Below are 25,091 nucleotides of genomic sequence, written 5' to 3'. Positions count from 1 at the left end.
CTGGTAAAGTGATTAATTGAATGATTAAATAAATAATTACTGTAGAAATTCAGAAGATAAAGAAATTAACCTAGATATAGTAATCAGTGAAGATCAAGTGGAGAAAGAGGTAGAACATGGAGCTGGGGTGTCTTGAGCTGGTTATGATTTAGGACCCTGTGCCTATGATGACTTCCTACATTATATCACATCCTGGATGTTGGATAATGTGATAAGGAGACAACCTAGTTTCAGGAAATGGAAAAAAATTGCTGTATCTAGCTTGAAGTATCTACCCCCACAACCCAGCTTTCAGACACTACAGGTGCACTTGCCACTGACTCTTCAGAACTTGCTTATGATACTCACACCAGCATCCTGATATTCCCCAGTTAAGCTAACATATTTATTTTATCAGAGAGAATAGTGCTTGTTGAACTTGCTTAAATTGATTTTTTTTACTCTTATTTGAATAAATAGATGTATAGTGAATTCTGGGATAGTTTGGTACTAGAGTTCTCTGCCTGCTCTGTGGACCCTGTTAGGTACCTCAGAGAGAATGGTAAGTGGTGGTGAGAGGGCTGGGTGATTTTGTAGTGTTTTTTGTTTTTTTCATTTTTGAGATGGAGTCTCTCTCTGTCACCCAGGTTGGAATGCAGTGGCAGGATCTTGGCTTACTTCTGCCTCTGCCTCCTGGGTTCAAGCAATTATCCTGCCTCAGCCTCCTAAGTAGCTGGGATTACAGGCATGTACCACCACGCCTGGCTAATTTTTGTATTTTTTAGTAGAGATGGGGGTTTCACCATGTTGGCCAGGCTGGTCTCGAACTCCTGACTTCAAGTGAGCCGCCCGCCTTGGCCTCCCAAAGTGCTAGGTTTACAGGTGTGAGCCACTGCACTCAGCCAGGATTTCATAGTTTAAAAAGTTTAAAAAGTCTTCCTTAAAATTAAAACAACAAATCTGGTTGTAGACTGGCATTTGTGGGAAGTGATTCTTTCAAATACTGTATTGTTGGTGACATTTCTGATGCTGGCTGTTGACCAAATTTTAAAATTGTTTGTGAGTGAAATAATTTCATTACTTTGTTGTGGATAAACCTGTGGGGAAAGGTTTTGATGTTATTTTCAGGCATATGTTTTCTTCTTGGCATATACATAGTTAATTTAACAATATTTAAATATTTTATCAAAAAACAGATTATAAAATTATACATTTTCTAAATATAAGAGATCAATTGCTTTCAAGTTAGAATCTTCTAGTAATTTAGAGTGTGTGTTTTTTTATTTTCTGTGCAGTTGAGAAAGATTGGGGGTGGGGGCTTTGGAGAAATTTACGATGCCTTGGACATGCTCACCAGGGAAAATGTTGCACTGAAGGTGGAATCAGCTCAACAACCAAAACAAGTTCTGAAAATGGAAGTTGCTGTTTTGAAAAAGCTGCAAGGTAAGCCCTTTGTAGAATATACAATTTATGATTTGTATGATAATTTATAATTTATTTGTATCTTCCTGAACCTTAATTACATTCTTTAAGTACTAATTGAATGTACTGGTGTCAGCCGGGTATAAATACGCTGAGCATTTTTCTCTTGGAAATTTTATAACGAGTTAGTAGTAGTAGAAGTATGTAATTACTTAGAATAATTGGGCTTTGGGAGTTCTTTTTCATGGAGTAAGGATAAGAGAGTGTGAATTAGCAGAATTTTTACTGCTTCGGAAAGTATTGTCATAAGTCTGCTATTTGCCTTTCTTTTTTAAACTACCAATAACAGATACCTCTGAGTTGTCTCTACTCATGTCTTTGGATGTTAAATATGTTTTAATCACAGTAAGGAAGCTGCCTTCAAATCACACTGCAGGATGGATTAAAAATAATACTGTTGATTATATGTTGATTCATATTAGCTTCAGTTTCAGAGAATAACTGTTTCTGGCCCTGTCGTCATTTTTGAAGTCCGTTTTACTACTTGGGCCCTATTTGTTTTTATTACAAGAATGAATAATTTTTTTTTCTGACATGAATCCAGTGGTATAAAACCCTGAATATATTGCTAGTTTGTGTTCACCTTTGTATTCTCAGCTTAATGACATACTCTCTGATATTACTGATGTTTAAATGTTTGATCTGAAACAAAATTAAATAGGGATGATCATTTTCCTTTGCCCCAAGTGTATCCAAGTTTCTCTACCAGTTGGCTCATTTGATTAGAGAATGATGGCAGTAAAATTATAGATCTGTTTTTATAGTAATTTTTAGCTCAAACTTAGCATCTCCACAACATGGTAAATCAGGAAAACAGTGGATAGATTAACACCTATTGTCAATACTGGAAAAATAAATAATTGGAGAAGAAAGAATAGGTAAAAGGATGGCTCTTTCTTTTTCTGACCTTTTCTATTTTCTCCACATTTCTCTTGAGTTGTTGTTCTCAACTCAGTGGTGTAGAGGCTACAAACAGGTACAGCCAGAGCTACATCTTCCTGGGTTGCACAGATCCCAGGATACCTGTTTTACTATCAGCCAAGCCCATGAAGGGTATGTCAGCATCAGCTTGGTGTGGATAGTGCCACTTCACCTTTCTCCTACTTGGCTCCAAGGAGATGCTTCCAGGTGAGGCAGGATACAGCTTTGCCACCCCTTCAGGAGGTTCTCCTGCTTATCTTGTGTATGGTTTACTCAGGATTCTATTTGATAAAACTTGAAGATCAGTTTAGTACCTTTTATGAATGAGTTAGAGACCCTTGGATGCTAGCTGTCTCCTTTTCTTGTATTTTATTTTTCATGTTATTAACTAAAATATTTTTCCTATCTGCTTATAACCACATGACATCCCATTCTTAAGAACCCTTCATTTTCCAAAAATAAATTGATTTTTAATCTTCTGGTCCCTATTTCAGTGAGGTAGTCCTTGACTCTCTTCTCTTGGCTTCCTAACTTATGCCTTCTGCATACTTATTCCTCACAGCTTCATTTTGTTGAGGGTGCTTTGTAATCTGGACCGTTCTGATAACATTTTTATGGAGCTGCTCTTGCTGTCATGTTGGCCTAATGACTTCTTACTGAATGATCCCAGTGAAAAGGCTGAATGTAAGGAAAAGGTATTTAACCAGATGCTAACCCTTTATAGGATTTGTTGATTTTTAAATTGATGTTCAATTTTTGATAGCTGGGATAAGGATTTTTTTTTTTTTTTTTTTTTGAGACGGAGTCTTGTTCTGTCACCACACTGGAGTACGGTGGCACGATCTTGGCTCACTGCAGCCTCCACCTCTGGGGTTCAAGCGATTCTCCTGCCTCAGCCTCCTGAGTAGCTGGGACTACAGGCACACACCACCACACCCAGCTAATTTTTGTACTTTTAGTAGAGATGGGGTTTCACCATGTTGGCCAGGATGGTCTCGATCTCTTGACCTCATGATCTGCCCACCTCGGTCTCCCAAAGTACTGGGATTACAGACATGAGCCACTGCACCTGGCCGCGATTTTTTTTTTTAACAAGATGAAAAGATATTTTATGATGAATTAGCCCACCCCTAATTTTGTTCCTTTTAATAAACCAATTCCTCTTCTCAAAATTCACATATTGTCTGTTCTCACATTCCCTCAGTTCTCAGTTTTCTTTCTCGTAGTCTTTTCTGTACTTAACAACCCTAGATTTTCTCAGTTCAGGCAAAACTCTCATTACTAGTATTTTCCTTTCTCTTTGACCCTAAAGTGTGAAGCCCTTAGCATTTCACCCCATATTTTCTGAGTGACCTTCCCCCATGCTGCTGTGTCAGATTACTCTCTTTTCAAAGTTTTCAGAAATATTCTGGATGTAACCTGCAATTCTCTAATGAATCAAGCTAGACTCTCGAATTTTATTATTATTATTATTGTTATTATTATTATTATTATTATTATTATTTGTGATGGAGTCTTGCTCTGTTGCCCAGGCTGGAGTGCAGTGGCACAATATCAGCTCACTGCAACCTCCGCCTCCTGGGTTCAAGTGATTCTCCTGCCTCAGCCTCCCAAGTAGCTGGGACTACGGGTGGGTGCCACCATGCCCAGCTAATTTTTTGTATTTTTAGTAGAGATGGGGTTTCACCATGTTGGCCAGGCAAGTAACTCCAGACTTCAGACAGTCCTCCTGTCCTGGCTTTCCAAAGTGTTGGGATTACAGGTGTGAGCCACTACACCTGGCCAAGACTCTTGAATTTTACTTGGTTTTTACAAATGTATTTGAATGTTTTAGCTACTTATAAACTAAATTATCTATTTATAAGCCTATTAGATAGTACTTCTATACCTTATTATTATTATTCTCTAAAGTATTCCTAATAAGTATAGCCCTAAAATTTATTAGGCCTATCCTTTTATTCACAGCATTTTTCAGAGATACATCTCTGAATAAACATTTATGTGTGTCTCTTCGCCCTCTCCATTTGCAGCTCTACTATCTTCATCCTTTGTTTTTCAGTTTATTTGCTTTGAAACTGCAAAGGTGGTCATTGCCATTCTAATCTGTTAGATTCCTTTTTCTTCAACTTTAAATGAATGTTTTGTAATGATATCTACCTATCTTCACTTCTCCATTTTCTTTATTACAAAATTATTTTGTTGTTTTTTTCTCAGTTTTCATGATCTCTTGTGCTGTATCTCAACACACCAGGTTTTTTTTTTTTTTTCTTTTTAATAAGTATAATTTAGGCCAGGCGTGGTGGCTCATGCCTGTAATCCCAGCACTTCGGGAGGCCAAGGTGGGTGGATCACCTGAGGTCGGGAATTTGAGACCAGTCTGGGCGACATGGTAAAACCCCATCTCTACTAAAAAATTCAAAATTTAGCCAAGCGTGGTGGCGTGCGCCTGTCATCTCAGCTACCCTGGAGGCTGAGGTATGAGAATCGCTTGAGCCCAGAAGGTGGAGGTTGCAGTGAGCCAAGAAGGCACCATTGTACTTTAGCCTGGGCAATGGAGCCAGACCCTGTCTCAAATAAAAAAGTATAGATTTGCAGTGCCATTGTAAGAGAAAAAACACTTCTCTCCTTTGATTTCAAATCTGATCACTAGTAATTTCTACAGTAAAATGATGGTTCCTCAGGAACCATCAGTACTTCTAAAAAAGTTAGATTTCCATTCTAGTCTTAATAGAATTTGGTACACGTGTAGAATCCTGAAGTAAGACAGGCACATCTTTGATTTATTTATTTATTTATTTATTTATTTATTTTTGAGACAAGGTCTCACTCTGTCGTCCAGGCTGTAGTGCAGTGGCCCAAACACAGCTCACTGCAGCCTCGATCTTGTGGCTCAACCAGTCCTCTGGCCTCAGCCTCCAGAGTAGCTGGGACCACAGGTGTGTGCCACCACACTCAGCTAATTTTTTTTTTTTTTTTTATAGAGATGTAGAGTCTGGCTTTGTTGCCCAGGCTGGTCTCAAATTCCTGGGCTCAAGCAGTCCTCTTGCCTCGGCCTCCCAGAATGTTGGGATTAAAGGTGTGAACCACCACACCCAGCCTGAGACAGGCAAATATTAAATTTACTTTTTTCCCTAATTTTTAAAAGACTTTTTTAAAAAGAGCAGTTTTAGGTTCACAGCAAAATTGAGAGGAAAGTATAGAGGTATCCTATATATTGCCTGCCCTCACACATGCATGTACTCCCTCAGTATCATCATCCCCACAGCTGTACATTTGTTACAATTGATGAACCTACATTGATACATCATTATCACCCAGATCCCATAGTTTACAATAGGGTTCACTCTTACTGAACATTCTGTGGGTCTGGACGAATGTGTAATGACATGTATCCACCATTGTGTGTATATAGGTGCTCCTCAAGTTATGATGGGGTTATGTCCTGATAAACCCATTTAAGTTGAAAAATTGTAAGTGGAACCATCGTATGTCAGGAACCATCTCTCTCTATTTTTACTGCCCTAAAAATCCTCTGTGCACTGTTTCCCTGCCTCCTAAACTCTGGTAATGACTAATCTTTTTACTTTCTCTTTAATTTTACCTTCTCCAGATGTCATATATTTAGAATCATACACTATTGGCTTCTTTCACTTAGTAATATGCACTTAAGTTTCCTCCACATCTTTTCATGGCTTGATAGGTCATTTCTTTTTAACATTTAATAATATTCCATTGTCTAGAGGTACCACAGTTCATTTATCCATTCACCTACTGAGGGATATCTTGGTTGCTGTGCAGATTTTTGTGTGGATATAAGTTTTCTACTTGTTTGGGTAAATACCAAAGAGCATCATTGCTGGATTTGATAATAAGAGTATGTTTAGTTTTGTAAGTAACTGCCAAATTTTCTTCCAAAGTGGCTGTATCATTTTGCGTTCTCATCAGCAATGAATGAGAGTTCCTGTTGTTCCACATCCTCACCAGCATTTGGTATTGTCAGTGTTCTGGATTTTGGCCATCAAATAGGTGTGTAGTGACATCTCATTGTCATTAATTTGCATTTATCTAGTGATGTGTGATATGGAGTGCTTTTTCATGTGCTTATTTGCCATCTGTATATCTTCTTTGGTGGGGTGTCAGAAGTTTTTGGCCCATTTTAAAATCAGGTTATTTGTTTTCTTACTGTTGAGTTTTTAGAATTCTTCAAATATTTGGATATCAGTCTTTTATCATATAGGTCTTTTGCAAATATTTTGAATTTTCTCTATTGATTTTCTATGTTTAATTTGATTGATTTCTGCTCTAATTTTTATTATTTCTGCTCTTCTGCTTTAATTTGCTTTCTGTTTTCTAGTTTCCTAAAGTAAAAACTTTGGTTATTGATTTTAGATCTTTCTTTTCTTTTCTTTTCTTTTTTTTTTTTGAGACGGAGTCTCCCTCTGTCACCCAGGCTGGAGTGCAGTGGTGCGATATCTCGGCTCACTGCAAGCTCTGCCTCCCAGGTTCACGCCATTCTCTTGCCTCAGCCTCCCTAGTAGCTGGGACTACAGGCGCCCGCCACCATGGCCGGCTAATTTTTTGTATTTTTAGTAGAGACGGGGTTTCACCGTGTTAGCCAGGATGGTCTCGATCTCCTGACCTCGTGATCCGCCCGCCTTGGCTTCTCAAAGTGCTGGGATTACAGGTGTGAGCCACCGCGCCCGGCCTAGATCTTTCTTTTCTAATACATGCACTCAGTGCTATAAATTCCCCTTCAAGCACCTTTTTCAGTGCATCCCAGAAATTTTGATGTTATGTTTTTATTTTTATTTAGTGTGAAGTAGTTTAAAACTTCTTATGATAGTTCTTTGACTCCTGTGTTATTTAGAAGTGCATTGTATTAATCTCCATGTATTTCAGAATTTTCCCAGTTGTCTTTCTAATATGATCTCTAGTTTAATTCCACTGTGTTCTGAGAGCAGACATTGTATGATTTCCATTTTTTTAAGTTTGTTAGGGTATGTTTTATAGCACTCAGAATGTGATCTGTCTTGGTGAATATTCTGTGTGAGCGTGAGAATGTGTATTCTGCTGTCGTTGGTTTAAGTAGTCTATAGATGTCAGTTATATCTAGTTAATTGATGATATTGTTTAGTTCAGCTATGTCTTTACTGATTTTCCGGCTGCTGGATCTGTTCATTTCTGATAGAAGAGTTTTGAAGTCTCCAGCTATAATAGTGCATTCATCTTTCTCCTTACAGTTCTATTGTTTTTTACCTCATGTAGTTTGAAGCTCTGTTGTTAGATGCATGCATGTTTCTAGATATTATGAGACACATAGTATATGGCCTCTTAGAGAATTGACCCCTTTATCATTATGTAATACTCTTCTTTTATTATTATTACTATTATTATTAATTTTCTTGGAGATGTACTCACTAGGTTGTTCAGGCTGGTCCTGAACCCCTGACTTCAGTGATCCTCCTGCCTCAGACTCCCGAATAGCTGGGGTTACAGGTGTAAGCTACTGTGCTTGGCTATGATGCCCTTCTTTATACTTGTTCATTTTTCTTGACATACAGCCTGCTCTGTCAAATTAATATAGCAATATTTACTTTCTTTTGAGTATTAGTATGGTATATAATTTACATCCATTTGCTTTATTTGTATTTACATACTTAAAGTGAGTTTGTTGTAGACAACATACAATTGGGTTTTGTTTTTTGATTTAGTCTGTCCAGTCTCTTTTATTTGGTACATTTAGACCATTGATGTTTGAAGTGATTGTTTGTATAGGTAGATTCATATCTACCATTTTTGTTAATTGTTTTCTATCTGTTGTCTTGTTCTTTGTTTCTTTTCTTTTCTTTTTTGAAATGGAGTCTCACTCTGTCATCCAGGCTAGAGTGCAGCGGTGTGATCATAGCTAACTGCAGCTTTGAACTCCTGGGCTCAAGTGATCCTCTTGCTTTGGCTTCCTAAGTAACTGGGACTACAGGTGTGTGCTGCCATGCCTAGCTAATTTTTAAAAAGTTGATGGATACAGAGTCTCGCTATGTTGCCCAGACCGGCCCCCAACTCCTGGCCTCAGGTGATCCTCCTGCCTCAGCCTCACAAAGTGCTGGGATTACAAGGGTGTGCACGACTGTGCCCAGCCTGTTGTTGGTTTTTTAAATTATTATTATTATTATTTTTGTCTTCCACTCTTTTTCTGTCTTTTGTAGTTTTTGTTTTTAGATAGAGTCTCACTCTGTCGCCCAGGCTGGAGTGCCAGTGACGCAGTCTCGGCTCACTGCAACCTCTGCCTCCTGGGCTCAAGTGATCCTCCCACCTCAGCCTCCCAAGTAGTTGAGACTACAGATGCGTGCCACTGTGCCCATCTAATTTTTGTGTTTTTAGTAGAGACAGGGTTTCACCATGTTGGCTAGGCTGGTTTCATGTTGGCCAGGCTGGTCTAACTTCTGACCTCCATCAATTGATCCACCTCGACCGTCCATAGTACTGGGATTACAGCCACTGTGCCCGGCCTTCTCTCCTTTCTTAACATATCAATTATACTTCTGTTTTTACTTTTTTTAGTGATTGCCCTAGATTTTGCAATACAGATTTATAACTAATCCAAGTCCACTTTCAAATAACATTATACCACTTCAAAGGTAATGTGAAGATATTTTCTTGTAATAAAATGATCCTAATTTCTCCCTCCTGTCCTTTATATCATCGTAGTCATCATATATATTCAGCATACATAAGCATGTATATATATTTATATGCACAAAATATATACATAAGCATACATAATTAAGTACATTGTTGCTATTGTTATTTTGAGCAAACTGTTATCTCTTAGATCAATTAAGCATAAGAAAAATAATTTATTATGTTGCCTTCACTTTTTCCTTCTTCACATCTGGGTTTCTACCCTATATTACTTTCCTTCTCTCCAAAGAACTTTTAACATGTCTTGTAAGAGAAGTCTACTGCCAAAAAATTACCTCAATTTTTGTCTGAGAAAGTCTATTTCTCCTTCATTTTTGAAGGATAATTTTGGGGGGTATAGAATCTAGGTTGGTGAGTTTTTCTCTGAACACTTTTTTTTTCTTTTTTTTCGAGACGGAGTTTCGTTCTTATTGCCTAGGCTGGGGTGCAGTGGCACTATCTCAGCTCACTGCAAGCTTCGCCTCCCGGGTTCAAGGGATTCTCCTGCCTCAGCCTCCCGAGTATTTGCGATTACAGGCATGTGCCACCATGCCTGGCTAATTTTGTATTTTTAGCAGATATGGGGTTTTTCCTTGTTGGTCAGGCTGGTTTTGAACTCCTGACTTCAGGTGATCTGCCTGCTTTGGCCTCCCAAAGTGCTGGGATTATAGGCGTGAGCCACCACGCCTGGCCTTCTCTGAACACTTTAATATTTCACTTTGTCCTTTGCCTGTTTTAAAATAGGGTGATTTGTTTTTTATTGTTCATTTTTTTAAGTTTCTTATAAATTCTGATTATTAGACCTTTGGAGGATACATAGTTTGCAAATAATTTCTCCCATTCTGTAGGTTGTCTATTTCCTCTGTTGGTAGTTTCTAGGTTGCTTTGTGGAAGTTCTTTAGTTCAAATAGGTCCCACCTGTCAATTTTTGTTATCGTTGCAGTTACTTCTGGGGACTTAGCCAAAATGCCTTTGCCAAGGCCAATGTCAACAAAGGTATTTCCTAGGTTTTCTTGTAGGATTTTTTACTTTGAAGGCTTACATTTAAGTCTTTAATTCATCTTGAGTTAATTTTTGTATGTGGTGAAAGATAGGGGTCTAGTTTCAATTTTCTGCATATGGCCAGCAAGTTATCCCAGCACCATTTATTGAATAGGGAGGCCTTTCCACATTTCTTGCTCTTGTTGACTTTTGTCAAAGATCAGTTGGTTATAGGTGTGTGGTTTTATTTCTGGGTTCTCTAACCTGTTCCATTGGTCTGTGTGTCTGTTTTTGTGCCAGTACCATGCTGTTTTGTTTGTATTGTTGCTTTATACTATAGTTTTAAGTTGGGTAATGTGATGCTTTGCTCTTTTTTGCTTAAGACTGCTTTGGATATTTGGGTTCTTTTTTGGTTCCATATGAATTTTAGAATTTTAGAATTTTTTTTTCTAATTCTGTGAAAAATGACATTGGTAGTTTGATAGGAGTAGTGTTGAATCTGCAAATTGCTTTGGGTAGTATGGCCATTTTAACAATACTGATTCTTCCAGTCCATGAGCATGGAATGTTTTAACATTTATTTATGTCATTCCTGATTTCTTTCAGCAATGTTTTATAGTTCTCCTTGTAGAGATCTTTTACCTCCTTGCTTAGCTGTATTCCTAGGTGTTTCATTTATTTTTCATTCTTTTTTTGGTGGCTATTTAAACAGGCTTGTGTTCTTGATTTGACTCTCAGCTAGAACATTATTAGTCTATAGAAATGCTACTGATTTTTGTACGTTGGTTTTGTATACTGAAACTTCACTGAAGTTTATCAGTTCTAGGGGCCTTTTGGTGGAATCTTTAGGGTGTTCTAGGTGTAGAATCATGTTGTTAGTGAAGAGAGATAGTTTGACTTCTTCTTTTCCTATTTGGATGCTTTTTATTTCTTTCTGTTGCCTGATTCCTCTTGCTGGGATTTCCAGTACTATGTTGAGTAGGAGTGGTAAGAGTAGGCATCCTTCTCTTATTCCAGTTCTCATGGGAAATGATTCTAGCTTTTACCCATTCAGTATGATGTTGGCTGTGGGTTTGTCATAGATGGCTATTATTTTTATTAATTAATTAATTAATTTGTTTATTTTTGCAACAGAGTTTTGCTCTTGTTGCCCAGGCTGGAGTGTAATGGTGTGATCTCGGATTACTGCAACCTCTGCCTCCTTGGTTCAAGCGATTCTCCAGCTTCAGCCTCCCGAGTAGCTGGGATTACAGGCATGCGCCACCACGCCTGGCTAATTTTGTATTTTTAGTAGAGACAAGGTTTCTTCATGTTGGTCAGGCTGATCTGGAACTCCCGACTTCAGGTGATCTGCCTGCTTCCGCCTCCCAAAGTGCTGGGATTACAGGCGTGAGCCACCGCGCCTGGCCATAGATGGCTATTATTTTGAGATATGTTCTTTTGATGCCTAGTCTGTTGAGGGTATTTATCATGAAGGAATGTTGGATTTTATTGAAAAATTTTTTCTGCATCTAATTGAGATGACTATATGGTTTTTGTTTTTAATTCTGTTTATGTGGTGAATCACATTTTTTTATTTGCATGTGTTGAACCAACTGTGCATCCCAAGAATAAAGCCTACTTGATCATGGTGAATTAACTTTTGGATGTGCTGCTGGATTTGGTTTGCTAGTATTTTGTTGAGGATTTTTGTGTCTGTGTTCATCATGGATATTGGCCCGAAGTTTTCTCTTTTTATTGTGTTTCTGCCAAATTTTGGTATCAGGCTAATGCAGGTTTCATAGAATGAATTAGGGAGGAGCCACTCATCCTCATTTTTTTAAAAAAATAGTTTCAGTCGGATTGATACCAGTTCTTTGTGCAGCTGGTAGAATTGGGCTGTGAATCTGTCTGGTTCAGAGCTTTTTTTGGTTGGTAGGTTTTTTATTACTGATTCAATTTTGAATCTTGTTGTTGGTCTGTTCAGGTTTTCACTTTCTTCCTGGTTTAATATTAGGAGTTTGTGTGTTTCCAGGAATGTATCCATGTCCTCTAGATTTTCTAGTTTGTGTGCTTAGAGGTGTTCATAATAACTTCGGAGGATCTTTTGTACTTCCGTGGGATCAGTTATCATCCTTGTCATTTCTGATTGTGCTTATTTGGATCTTCTCTTTTTCCCCCTTTGGTAATGTAGCTAGTGCTGTCAATCTTGTTTATTCTTTTGACAAATTAGCTCTTTATTTCATTGATCATTTGTATGGATTTTTGTGTCTCAATTTTGTTCAATTCTTCTCTGATTTTATTTATTTATTTTCTTTTGCTAGCTTTGGGATTAGTTTGTTCTCTTTTTTTTTCTATTCTATGCAAGATATTAGATTGTTAATTTGAGATCTTTCTGACTTCTTGATAAAGGCATTTAGTGCTACAAACTTTCCTCTTAACATTGCTTTAACTGCATCCCAAATATTTTGGTAAGTTGTGTCTCTATTTTTATTAATTTCAATGATTTTTTTTATTTCTGCCTTAATTTCATTGTTCACACATGAGTTATTCAGGACTAGGTTAACTTCCATGTATTTTTGTAGTTTTGATAGATCTTTTTCGTATTGATTTCTATTTTTATTGCACTGTGGTCTGAGAGTGCTAGGTTTCGATTTTTTGAATTTATTGAGACTTGCTGTATGACCTAGCATGTGGCCAATCTTAGAATATGTTCCATGTGCAGATAAGAAGAATGTATATTCTGTGGTTATTGGGTGGAGTATTCTGTAGATGTCTATTAGGTCTAATTGGTTGAGTGTCAAGTTTAAGTCCAGAATTTCTTTGTTAGTTTTCTGCCTTGATGATTTGTCTAATGCTGTCAATGGGCTGTTGAAGTCTCCCACTATTATTGTGGGGCTAAGTCTTTTCATAGGTCAAGAAGAACTTGTTTTATGAATTTGGATGCTTCAATATTGGGTGCATATGTATTTAGGATAGTTAAGTCTTACTGCATTGAACCTGTTATCATTATGTAATGCCCTTCTTTGTCCTTCTTGATTGTTGTTGGTTTAAATTCTGTTTTGTCTGATATAAGAATACCCAGCTTTAGGCCAGGCTCAGTGGCTCATCCCTGTAATCCCAGCACTTTGGGAGGCTGAGGCGGGTGGATCACCTGAAGTCAGGACTTCAAGACCAGCCTGGCCAACATGGTGAAACCCCATCTCTACTAAAAATACAAAAAGTTAGCCAGGCATGGTGGTGCACTTGGGAGGCTGAGGCAGGAGAATCGCTTGAACCTGGGAAGCGGAGGTTGCAGTGAGCCGAGATCCGCCATTACACTCCAGCCTGGGCAACAGGAGCGTAAAGGCATTTAGTGTAGCACTAAATGCCATCTCAAAAAAAAAAAAAAGAAAGAAAGAATACCCCAGCTAAGGTTTAATTTTTTGTGGAGATGGGGTCTCACTATTGCCTGAACTGAACTCCTGGGCTCAAGGAGTTCAGTTGGTCTTGAGCTCCTGGGCTCAAGCGATCCAACCCCCTTGACTTCCCAAAGTGTTGGGATACAGGGATGAGCTACTGTGCCTGGCTAATTTTTGTTGTTGTTGTTGTTGTTCCTCTATAGGTAAGGCTTGTTTTTCTTTTCCCTCTAGCTTCATTCAGAATTTTTTCTTTTTTTTCAAACTGCTTCTTCAGAGTCAGAATTGTTTCTTTATCTTTGATTTTTGATAGCTAGAAAATAGTATGTTTAGATGTAGGTTTTTGGGGTTTTTTGTTTGTTTGTTTGTTTTGCATTTATCCCACTTGGCGTTTTCTGAATTTCCTGGATTTGTGGTTTGGTGTTTGATATTAACTTGGGGAAATTCTTAGTCATTGATTCATATAGTTACCTGTTCCTTTCTCTCTTTCCTTTCTGGTGTTCCCTTTGTGTATGGTTGTGTTATGTCTTTTATGTTGTCCTTAATCCTTTCTTCTGTTTCTTTGTTTTCTTTTTTTGTCTTTGTCCTCTTTGATTTTCTCTTTTGGAGGTTTCTGTAGATACATCCTCAAGCTCAGATACTTTTTTTTTTTCTCAGCTGTGTCCAGTCTACTAATAAGCCTATAAAAGGCATTCATCATTTCTGTTACAGTGTTCTTGATCTTTAGTGTTTTCTTTTCGTTCTTTCTTAGGATTTTCATCTCTGCTTACATTACCCACCTCTTCTTGCATGCTGTCTACCTTATCCATTAGAGCCCTCAGCATATTAATCAGTGTTGTTTTAAATTCCTGATCTGATTGTTTCAACATCCCTGCCATGTTTGGTTCTGATATTTATTTGCTTTTTCTATTCAAATTGTGTTTTTTTGCCTTCTAGTATTCCTTGTATATTTTTCTTGATGGCTAGACATAATGTACTGCATAAAAGCAAATGCCAAAAATAGACTGTTAGTAATGTGGTAATGGGTGGAGAGAGGGGAGGCATTCCATAGTCCTATTATTAGTTCTCAGTTTTTTAGTGTGCCTATACTTCTGGACTGTGAAGCACCTCCTAAGTGCTTCTAGTCCCCCCGCACCCCATTAGGTGAGACAGGATAGTTAGAATGGGTTGCATTTGGGTATTTCCTCTCCGCCAGATCAATTAGGCTTCAATAAAACCCCAGGCCAGGTATGGTGCACTGCTCATGCCTGTAATCCCAGCACTTTGGGAGGCTGAGGTGGGTGGATTGCTTGAGCCCAGGAGATTGAGATCAGCCTGGGCAATGTGGTGAAATCCCACCTATACAAAACATACAAAAAATTATCTGGGCATGGTGGTGTGCACCTGTAGTCCCAGCTACTCAGGAGGCTGAGAGGTGGGAAGATCACTTGAGCCCAGAAGGTCAAGGCTGCAGTGAGCTGTGATTATGCCACTGCACTCCAGCCTGGGCAACAGAGTAACACCCTGCCTGATAAAATACAAAAATTAAAATTAAAATTAAATAAAAATAAATAAATAAAACAAACTCCAGCAGGTTAGGTGTAGTTAACTTATTTCTCCTGAGGGCAGACCTTGTTAGGAAGAACAGAATGCTGTGGCATATTTAAAAATGGTTCCTTTTCTCTTCTCCCTGCTGGAAGCATGAGAGAATTTTTCTCCTATATATGCTGTAAAAAACTAGTTGAACTCCTGGAGGTAAAACTCACAAAAGCATGACTTCTGTCTAATATTTCTGTAAATTTCAGGGAACATACCTATGACTAGGTACCCCTGAAGTTTTAAAGTATTGGGCTTGTTGACACCTAGCCTCCAGCAATCTGTCAGTTGCAATTCAGGTTTTTCTACTCTGGCACTGGTTCCCGTGTATGATTCTGCTCTGGTATGTCATAACTCTCAGTGTCTGCCCATCTCTCTTTCCAATTTTGGAGGCAGCAGTTTGCTCTAAGAAGAGTTGGTGATTTTTTCACTTGTTCGGCTTTGTACTTGTTGATAGAATGGCATGGCAGCTTCCATGTTCCTCACTTGTGGAACTGGAAATGAAGTCCCTTACTCTAATTTTTTATTATGAAAAATTTAAATATGTACCAAAATAGAATTATATAATAAACATTCATGTATCCAAAACTCAGCTCAGTCTTAATAAGTATCAGCATTTTGGCCAATATTGTTGCAAATATATCCTACCCCTTCAACATTTTTTCCCCACGTTTCTGGAGTACTTTAAAATAAATTATAGACATCATATAATTTTTTGAGTCTGTATCTCTGTCTAACAAATGGGGGCTCCTTTGTTTTTGTAATGAAAATATTCTTTATAGATAAATATACTTTGTTTTATAGATTTGTGTTCCTAGTTTCTAGTCAGAGAATCTGTGGAGATGGGGTAGGGGGTGTTTGGAGATGTATCAAAATTTGGCAGACATTACTTTGCCTGTGAGAGCTTAGTTGATGATTGGTGATTTTTTGAATCCATTAACTTTGGTTTTGTTGTTGTTGTTGTTGTTGTTTTGGGTTTTTTTTTTGAGACAAGGTCTTGCTCTGTCGCTGGACTGTGAGCTCGGCTCACTGCTGCCTCCACCTCCCAGGTTCAAGTGATCCTTGTGCCTCAGCCTCCCTAGTAGCTGGGACGACAGGCATGTGCCACCATGCCTGGCTAATTTTTGTATTTTTAGTAGAGACAGAGTTTCACCATGTTGGCCAGGCTGGTCTTGAACTCGTGATCTCAGGTGATCCACCTGCCTCAGCCTCCCAAATTACTGGGATTACAGATGTGAGCCACAGAGCCTGGCCCCATTAACTTGTACTTACTAGAGCATAGAAAGTTTTTGCCACTTATCCATTGCCAAAAAAAAAAAAAAAAATTGTATGAAAGTTTTTATGTAAGAACGTATTAGAAGTAGCTGTGTTAAGCATTAGGGAAATTTGAGGGATCTGTATTGTTGAAAAGTAAAATAATAGGCTGTAGAATTTCCTCAGGTGACCAGTTTTAAGAATGGATTAGAGACTCGTTGGAGAGGAAACCCACGTTCTCAGTTTTTCTTTCTTTTAATGAATGGACTTTTTTTTTTTTTCTTTATTTTAGACAGGTTCTCATTCTGTTGCTTAGGCTGGAGTACAGTGGCACAATCATGGCTAACTGCAGTCTTGAACTCCTGGGCTCAGGCAATCCTTCTGTCTCAGCCTCTTCAGAAGCTGGGACTTCAGGTACATGCCACTATGCACAACTAATTTTTTAAAAAAATTTTTGTAGATATGGGGTTTTGTTATATTGCCCAGGCTGGTCTTGAACTCCTGGCCTCACACAATCCTCCTGCCTTGGCCTCCCAAAGTGCTGAGATTACAGGCATGAGCCACTGCACCTGGCCCTGGACTTTACTTTTTAGAACTGTTTTAGGTTTACACAAAATTGAGTAGAAAGTACAAAGTTCCTGTATACAGACTTCCCATCCAGTTTTCCCTATTATTAACATCTTGCATTCTTGTGATACAGTTGTTACAACTGATGAACCAATATTGATAGATTTTTTTTTTTTTTTGGTGAGACAGAGTCTAACTCTGTTGCCCAGGCTGGAGTGCAGTGGCGTGATCTCAGCTCACTGCAACCTCTGCCTCCAAGGTTCAAGAGATTCTCCTTCCTCAGTTTCCTGAATAGCTGGGATTACAGGTGTGTGCCACCACATCCAGCTGATTTTTATAGTTTTAGTAGAGGCAGGGTTTTGCCATGTTGGCCAGGCTGGTCTTGAATGCCTGACCTCAGGTGATCCCCCGCCTCAGTCTCCCAAAGTGTTGGGATCACAGGTGTGAGCCACCACGCCTGGCATTAGATTTTTATTAACTGAAGTCCACAGTTTACATTAGGGGATTCTTTTTCTTTTTTCATAAAAAAAATTTTTTTTTAAGTAGAGACAAGGTCTCACTATGTTGAGAACTTGAACTGCTGGCCTCAAATGTTCTTTTTGTTTCGGCCTCCCAAAGTGATTCTTTTCTTAATAATGTGAACACAGTGGTATTGAAAACCTAACAAAATTAACCGTTATTTTACAATACCATCTCATATCTATCCAGTATTTAATTTCTCCCATTGTCTCAAAAATATCATTTTACAGGTGGCTTTGTTCAAATTAGGATTTATATACAAGGCAGGCACATTGCATTATATTTTGTTGCCATGTCACAGTTTGTTCTCACCTACTTTTTTTTTTCCCTTGCCTTCACATTTTTTTTTTTGTTGAAGGAATGAAGTTCTTAGTTTGATAAAATAGTCCAAAATCTGGATATGGCTGATTGCATCCTTGTGGTGTCTTTTAATGTGTTCTTCCATCCTTCATATTTCTTGTGAACTCCTAATTAGATCTAGAGGATTAATGAGATTCATGCTGTTATTATTGTTGGGAAGAATTTATCACCTACATTCATTGTTTTCATTAGGGGTTGCAAAATGGTGGTTTTCCTAATTCTCTGATTCCTTCTAAATTCCTTAACTGGAATTATTCTACAAAGTAGAATGTTATTCCATCATTTGTTTCCCTTGAAATATAGTTAGTATAGGAAGGACAGGATAAAGGGATTGAGTTTTCTTCTCGTTTGTTTATCAATTTTCAGAATAATAAGTTGTGGTCTTGGCTGGGCATGGTGGCTCACGCCTGTAATCCTAGCACTTTGGGAGGCTGAGGTGGGCAGATCACAAGGTCAGGAGATCGAGACCATCCTGGCTAACACGGTGAAACCCCGTCTGTACTAAAAATACAAAAAAATTAGCCGGGCGAGGTGGCGGGCGCCTGTAGTCCCAGCTGCTCGGGAGGCTGAGGCAGGAGAATGGCGTGAACCCGGGAGGCGGAGCCTGCGGTGAGCCGAGATCGCACCACTGCACTCCAGCCTGGGCGACAGCAAGACTCCGTCTGTAAATCAATCAATCAATAAATAATAAATAAATAAATAAGTTGTGGCCTTATATGACCAGTGATTTGTTTTTTGTTTTGAGTATCATTATGAACTCATGCCTTTTTCTGTATTTTATTTCAAATCATTGAAATCATTATCCTTTTGAAGCTTAAATTTCGTATCTTTCACCAGTAGAAGCTCTTTTGCATTGGCTTCTGTGTTCTTCTTGTATAACTCCAGTATTCTTTGATGTCATCCTTGGTTTCTGGCACAGCAGAGTATTTCAGATGTTCCTTAAACTTTTTCTGTGCCATATTCAGAATCAGGAGCCTTGTTTCTCCTAGTAACTCTGTTTCCTTGTATTGGGAAACAATTGAGACCACAGTATGACCGCTAGGGTACTAATTGCTATTGGGCTAACACACTTCTCTCAATAGGTTTTAATAAGGACTGTATTTTGCCTTGTTTATTATCTTGTGCACTTTTCAACTTGTGTTATGATATTTAAAAAAATAAATTTTCAGGAGGCTGAGGCAGGAGAATCACTTGAACCCGAGAGGCCTGAGGTTGCTGTGAGCCGAGATTGCGCCATTGGACTCCAGCCTGGGTAACAGAGTGAGACTCTATCTCAAAAATAAATAAAGAAATAAATTTGTATTCTCTTTTAAATTGTAGGCCTCTTAAAAAGCAGAGATTATGTATATTTAAACTTGACTTTTATATTATGCTTAGTGGCAAAATAACAGCACAAAGTATCTTTATATTCAATTATAGCATACATTTGTAAATTGATGTGGGAAGATAGGATAACATACCTATTCCATTTCTGGTTGTTTACTTCATAAACTTTATTGTTGATTTTTTTTCTGAGTAAGAAAAATAAATACTGAGGTTCTGTAATAATTTGCTGAAGAGTGCTATAAATACTCGTTGACAGTTACCTTTGGATGACTAAGGCTCCGAGTCCCAAGACCGTGTCATATAGACAGTCAACTCTTTATTATAATGGAAGCCAGTCCCTTGGATCTTCCAGAAAATTTTCATTTGGTTTAAGGATTTGAGGTTTTTTTTTTTTTTCTCTTGCATATAGGTTGGTCTAATGTTTTAGGAATTCAGAATATTGTAAAATTCCTATTACAGTAAGTCCTCACTTAAGTCTCAGTAGGTTCTTGGAAACTGCAGCTTTAAGCAAAACAACGTATAACAAAACCAATTGTTTTTCCTCACCAATGTTATGACAGAATGACTTTGAACTCAGTAAGGTTTTTCAAGGACTGAATTACGTTACATGTTGTTTTGCTTAAAGCCCAGAACCTCTCAATGACATTAAATGAGGACTTGCTGTATTTATATTTAGTGTATCTTTTTATCAAAGGAAATCTTCTTAGGATCTTTAAAAGTTTATACATCATTTACTGGCTTCTAATTGTATATAAATATTTACTTGAGCATAACAAAATGTTTTTCTTTTAAAAGTATTCTGTAGGCCAGGTGCAGTAACTCATGCCTCTAATCCTAGCACTTTGGAAGGCCAAGGCAGGAGGATCACTTGAGGCCCAGGAGTATGAGATCAGCCTGGGCAGCATAGCGAGAGACCCTGTCTCTACAAAAAATAAAAAAATTAGCCAGCTGTAATCATGTGCGCTGGTGGACCCAGCTACTTGAGAGGCTAAGGTAGGAGGATCACTTGAGCCCAGGAGATCAAGGCTGCAGTGAGCCATAATTATGCCACTGTGTTCCAACCTGGGTGACAGAGTGAGACCCCGTGTCTAAGTAAATAAATAAATAAAAATATTCTGTAGGTCTGATTTCTCATTTATTCTTTTTTTTTTTTTGAGACGGAGCCTTGAACTGTTGCCCAGGCTGGAGTGCAGTGGTGCCATCTCGGCTCCCTGCAACCTCCACCTCCCAGGTTCAAGTAATTCTTCTGCCTCAGCCTCCTGAGTAGCTGGGATTACAGGAGTGCTTGTTTATTCTTATGTGTGTTCGCTCCATAGTATGTTCAATCTGACGATGTTGGTTATATTTAAAAATCACTACTTAAGTCAGTGATGAATAGAAAGTTATTTGGCCCTTCTTTTCCATCTTAGCTCTTTATGCTGCGAGTGATCAGCATCATCTCTTGTACTTTTTCATTTTTCAGTGTACCATCCTGAGTAGAACTGATGTTTTTCTGTTTTTTCCCTTGGATGAGAAGGTAATTAATTGAAGGATTATTTAATTATTTTAAATTTTTCTCCTTTCCATCATCTACAGTGAGTGGAGGTCCAACTAATACCAAAAAAAAAAAAACCAGAATAAATGTCATTGTTTGATAATGAAACAATTTTATTCTCAGTTGAGATATTTGGGAATTAATTTGTCTTGCCTCATATAAATTCAGGAAAAACTACATTTTTCTTTATAGGTCATGAAGAGGAAATGCTTTTGTTTTGATTTTCAGGGATTTTTTTTTTTACCCTGAAATACTGGTCCTGGATTTTATTTTTGCCTTTTAGGCTACAGAGCACAAGCTGAGAGTTGGTTACTGTTACAGGAGAAGTAACTGTTACTGTTACTGTTATAGGAGAGGAACTGCACCTGTTCTGCCTGGAGACTTCCCTGAAGTCTCCAGCTACTGCTGCAAAGTATGACTGCTCCTTTTTCCCAGTCATAAGAATAGAAGAAATATGTAATTTCTGGATTAGACAACTGGTTTATCCAGTATAGAAGACTGTGAAAATTGCTCCACAGGGACCTTTTGTGGGAGGGCATAATAGTTACATACTGGGACCTGAAAGATTAGGGATACCTCCTTACCCTTCATTCTATCCTTTAACCTTATGTAAACATATAATCTACTCTTTTGTTTATTTCATCCTCTGCATTTTTCTTCTCCTAAAGTAACTTTTTGCTTGTCCTTGTTGATGTTCATTGTTCCACCAAAGGGTGTATGGAGGTCTCTGAGAACTATCTGTTGAATGACATGTAGATTATTTTAAGGAGCAGAGGTCTGTTTCCTTGAAATGGAATAGAATATGTGTGTCTTTGCCTGAAAACACACGTACATATTTATATATGCTCCATATGCACAAAGAACATTTGGAATCACATATAACTCAAGAAGCCCCTGAGGTGATTAGAATCAGAGGAGTCAGAAAAGGAGAAGATATTTTACTTTTTCCCTTTATACCCATTGTATTGTAATGTAATTAAAAGCTATTTTGTGTTGTGAACTTAATGTATACATAGTTGGTAATGGCTGGGTGCAGTGGCTCACGCCTGTAATCCCAGCACTTTGGGAGGTTGAGGTGGGTGGATCACTTGAGGTCAGGAGTTCAAGACCAGTCTGGCCAACATGGTAAAACCCCGTCTCTACTAACAATACAAAAATTAGCTGGGCCCCGTGGTGCATACCTGTAGTCTAGCTACTCAGGTGGCTAAGGCAGGAGAATCACTTGAACCTGGGAGGCGGAGGTTGCAGTGAGCCGAGATCGCATGACTGCACTCCCGCCTGGGTGACAGAGTAAGACTCCATCTCAAAAAAAAAAAAAGTTGGTAATATCTTATGTGTCGGGACATCTATACTACTTGTTTGAGTGCTAACGATATGGTAGAACAGTGCTACTGAATGTTAGGCTCGTTGATACTTTATCTTGTTTTAGTATCATTCATATATAACTAATATCTAGTTCGTGCATAAACCCTTCCTCCATTTCACTAATAAACATTTTTAAGAGTGTAAATGGTCACAATAAGAAACTTGAAAATCAACACAACAGAATAAAGTGAGAAGCTTTAAGCCTACTTCCTTTAAGCCCCTCACTTTCTTCTCCACTGTTATCTACTGTTACCGGTTTCCTGTGTATCTTCCAGAAATGTTCTATGCATATTATAATCAGCTCTATATATCTATGTATAGATATATATACACACATATATACGCACACATATAGAAAATCATATATCTAAAATAATATATAATCATCCATATGTTTATGTATGTATGTATATATAAAATCCCCCTCCATTACCCACCTTCCACAACAACATATGGAATCAAACTATATATGCTGTTCTGCAACTCACTGTGTCCCTTAAATTCAGTCACTAAGATTTATTTTCTATTCACCTGAATGTTTTGCTGCAAGAGTGATCCTTCTAACATACTAAACAGTTATGTCACTCCCCAGCCTTTAGTAGAAACTATTCATAATCTTCTTTTTCTCACGTGAAGTCCACACACTGTAACATGTAATACAAAACACTGAACCGACCCCTGCCTGCTGCTTCTGCTTTTTCTGTCGAAAATGTTGGGCTTATACCCAGAGTGCTGGTCATCCTGAACTATTTTCAGTTTCTTTTCTTTCTTTCTTTTTTTTTTTCTGAGACAGAGTCTTGCTCTGTCGCCGAGGCTGGAGTGCAGTGGCATGATCTCCGCTCACTGCAAGCTCCGCCTCCCGGGTTCATGCCATTCTCCTGCCTCAGCCTCCCAAGTAGCTGGGACTACAGGTGCCCACCACCACGACCGGCTAATTTTTTTTTTTTTTTTGTATTTTTAGTAGAGACGGGGTCTCACTGTGTTAGCCAGGATGGTCTCAATTTCCTGACCTCGTGATCCACCCTCCTCAGCCTCCCAAAGTGTTGGGATTACAGGCATGAGCCACCGCGCCTGGCCATATTTTCAGTTTCTTAAGGCTTACAGCCTCTCACCTGAAAACTGCTTCTTTTTTCTCACACTTTGGGTAATTCCTGCTTTTTTTTTCTTCTTTTAAAAAATGTATAATAGTCCTAATATTTATAAAAGTCCACAGGTCATACAAGATTCAAAGACAAGAAGCAAAGTACAATTAAGAACTTCACTTTTTTTCACATAGATACAATGTCCAAAAGTGTATATGCTTTAAAAAAATTGTGATTCTACTAACTTGCTTTTTCCCTCTTCCTCAATAAGATTATTACAGGATTTATTTTTAATTTTTAATTAAGATCCAGGTTATACAAGTAGTTTAAAATAATGAGTTCTACAAAGTTTGTTAAGAAAAACAGTAGTCCAGGTTCTGGTTCCAGATAAGATGGAGTAAGCGCACTTCACTCTGTCTCTCCCACTGAATGCAGCTAAAAACCTGGGCAAAATTCTTGGAGTGGCTATTTGAGGACTCTGAAAAGTAAACTGTAGGAGACAGACTGGGGAAGAAGACCAAAATTCAAAGTACCATTGAACCAGCAGTGAGTTTACCATTTTTTTCTTCCAGTATACCCCAGCCTGAACTTAATGTATCCTGCAACTTGGAAGTGAGCATTGACATGGACAGAAAATGCGTCGAGAGAAGTCTTCTAGTTCTGACTCAAGGAGGAGGAAAGGGGTCTCCTAATGCCCAGAGAAAGCATGGAAATCCTACATCTTTCTCTCTTTTTTTCTTTTCTTTATTCTCTTATACCCAGGCCTCAAACAGTCCTTGACAGTGGCTGCAGTGGCCTCAATGGGGGCAGGCAAGAGCCTAAAATAGAGGGAGAGGATCCTTCTTCTCAGATTGGAGGAACTGTGGTCTGAAGAGAGTTGGGCAAATCCCCACTGCTTTTTTTCTCCCTCTGCCGTTCTGTTGCTTGGCCCTGCCTGATGTGAGCACAGTCATGGGAAGTACTCTGCAGAGTGGTGTTAGTAAAGCCCCAGAGTTCTGCTGGAAGACTGGAAAAGGGGAGCCCCAGTGAAATGAAAGATTGTAGAAGAGGGAAGAACTTGGGACACTGACCACCTAAAGTTGCTTTTGGACTCCTGAGCTGACCTCCAATCTGTGCATGCATGGGTCCAATCCTAAATAGCATATATGGACTTTGAGAATTGAATTATGGGATAGACCACTGCCCACATCCCAAATGGGAAACCACGTGGGGTACTTATGGAACACATTAAATATAACTGCAAAGGCTTTGAAAACTGAATTGACATTAGAAATACAACCTACAGAAGGCCAGTCAGAACTTGAAGCATGAACTCAACTGGGTCAATTACTGGCTAAAGCAAAAATACCAACATTCTTGGTGGAACTTGAATAAGACCTAGAGTCTCATAACATAATATTCAAAATGTCCAGAATACAACCTAGAATCACTCAGCTTAGAAAGAATCAGACAAATCTGAATTCATATAGAAAAAGATAGAACATAGATGCCAATGCTAGGATCATACAGATGTTAAATTTTATTAAAAAGACTTTAAATCAGCCATTATGACTTTGCTACAAGAATGAGCAGGAAGATAGACAATCTTAGCAAGGGAATAGAGGATATAAAGAACAACTAAATGGAACATTTAGACCCAAGATGTACAATTACAGACATAAAAAACTCACTGAATGGGCTCAATAGCAGAATGGACATGATAGATGAAAGATTCAGTGAACTTGAAAACAGATCAGTAGAAATGATCTAATCTGAACAACAAAGAAAAAACATGTAAAAAAAAAAACAGAGCCTCAGTGACCTATGAGATAATATCGAAACATCTTACATTTGTGTCATCAGCAATCCAGAATGAGACTGAGTTTGGTGCAGCAAAGATATATAAAGAAATAATGACATACAGACTGAAAAGGAGGAAATAAAACTGTTCCTGTTTGTGGATGACATGATTGTCTATATAGAAAATCCCAAGAATCATAAAAACTTCCTAGAATAAGTGAGTTTAGCAAGTGATACAAGATCAGGCCACAAAAAGCAACCATATTTCTGTGTACTAGCAATGAACAATTGAGAACTGAATTTTAAAAAGTT

At 38.3% G+C, this 25,091-nt stretch overlaps 1 protein-coding gene across 11 annotated transcripts in view; it reads left to right on the top strand.

Moving 5' to 3' along the window:
* TTBK2 (tau tubulin kinase 2) overlaps positions 1-25,091 on the top strand; it is a 183,122-nt gene that overhangs the window by 48,068 nt on the left and 109,963 nt on the right. For 5 of the 11 annotated variants that reach the window (XM_063794820.1, XM_063794818.1, XM_063794819.1 and 2 more), the window contains exon 3: positions 1,275-1,422. The exons of 4 other annotated variants lie outside the window; for them this stretch is intronic. In XM_063794820.1, the coding sequence (XP_063650890.1) occupies positions 1,275-1,422 (148 nt within the window). Of the gene's footprint in view, positions 1-1,274; positions 1,423-2,486; positions 2,590-24,941; positions 24,997-25,091 lie in introns of those variants that run through there. 2 more of the 11 variants (XM_009428917.5, XM_024349143.3) reach the window with 2 other exon arrangements.

This window comes from Pan troglodytes, chromosome 16 (genome assembly GCF_028858775.2).
Source record: "Pan troglodytes isolate AG18354 chromosome 16, NHGRI_mPanTro3-v2.0_pri, whole genome shotgun sequence".
NCBI classification, from domain to species: Eukaryota; Metazoa; Chordata; class Mammalia; order Primates; family Hominidae; genus Pan; species Pan troglodytes.
This window is presented reverse-complemented; position numbering and strand designations above follow the sequence as displayed.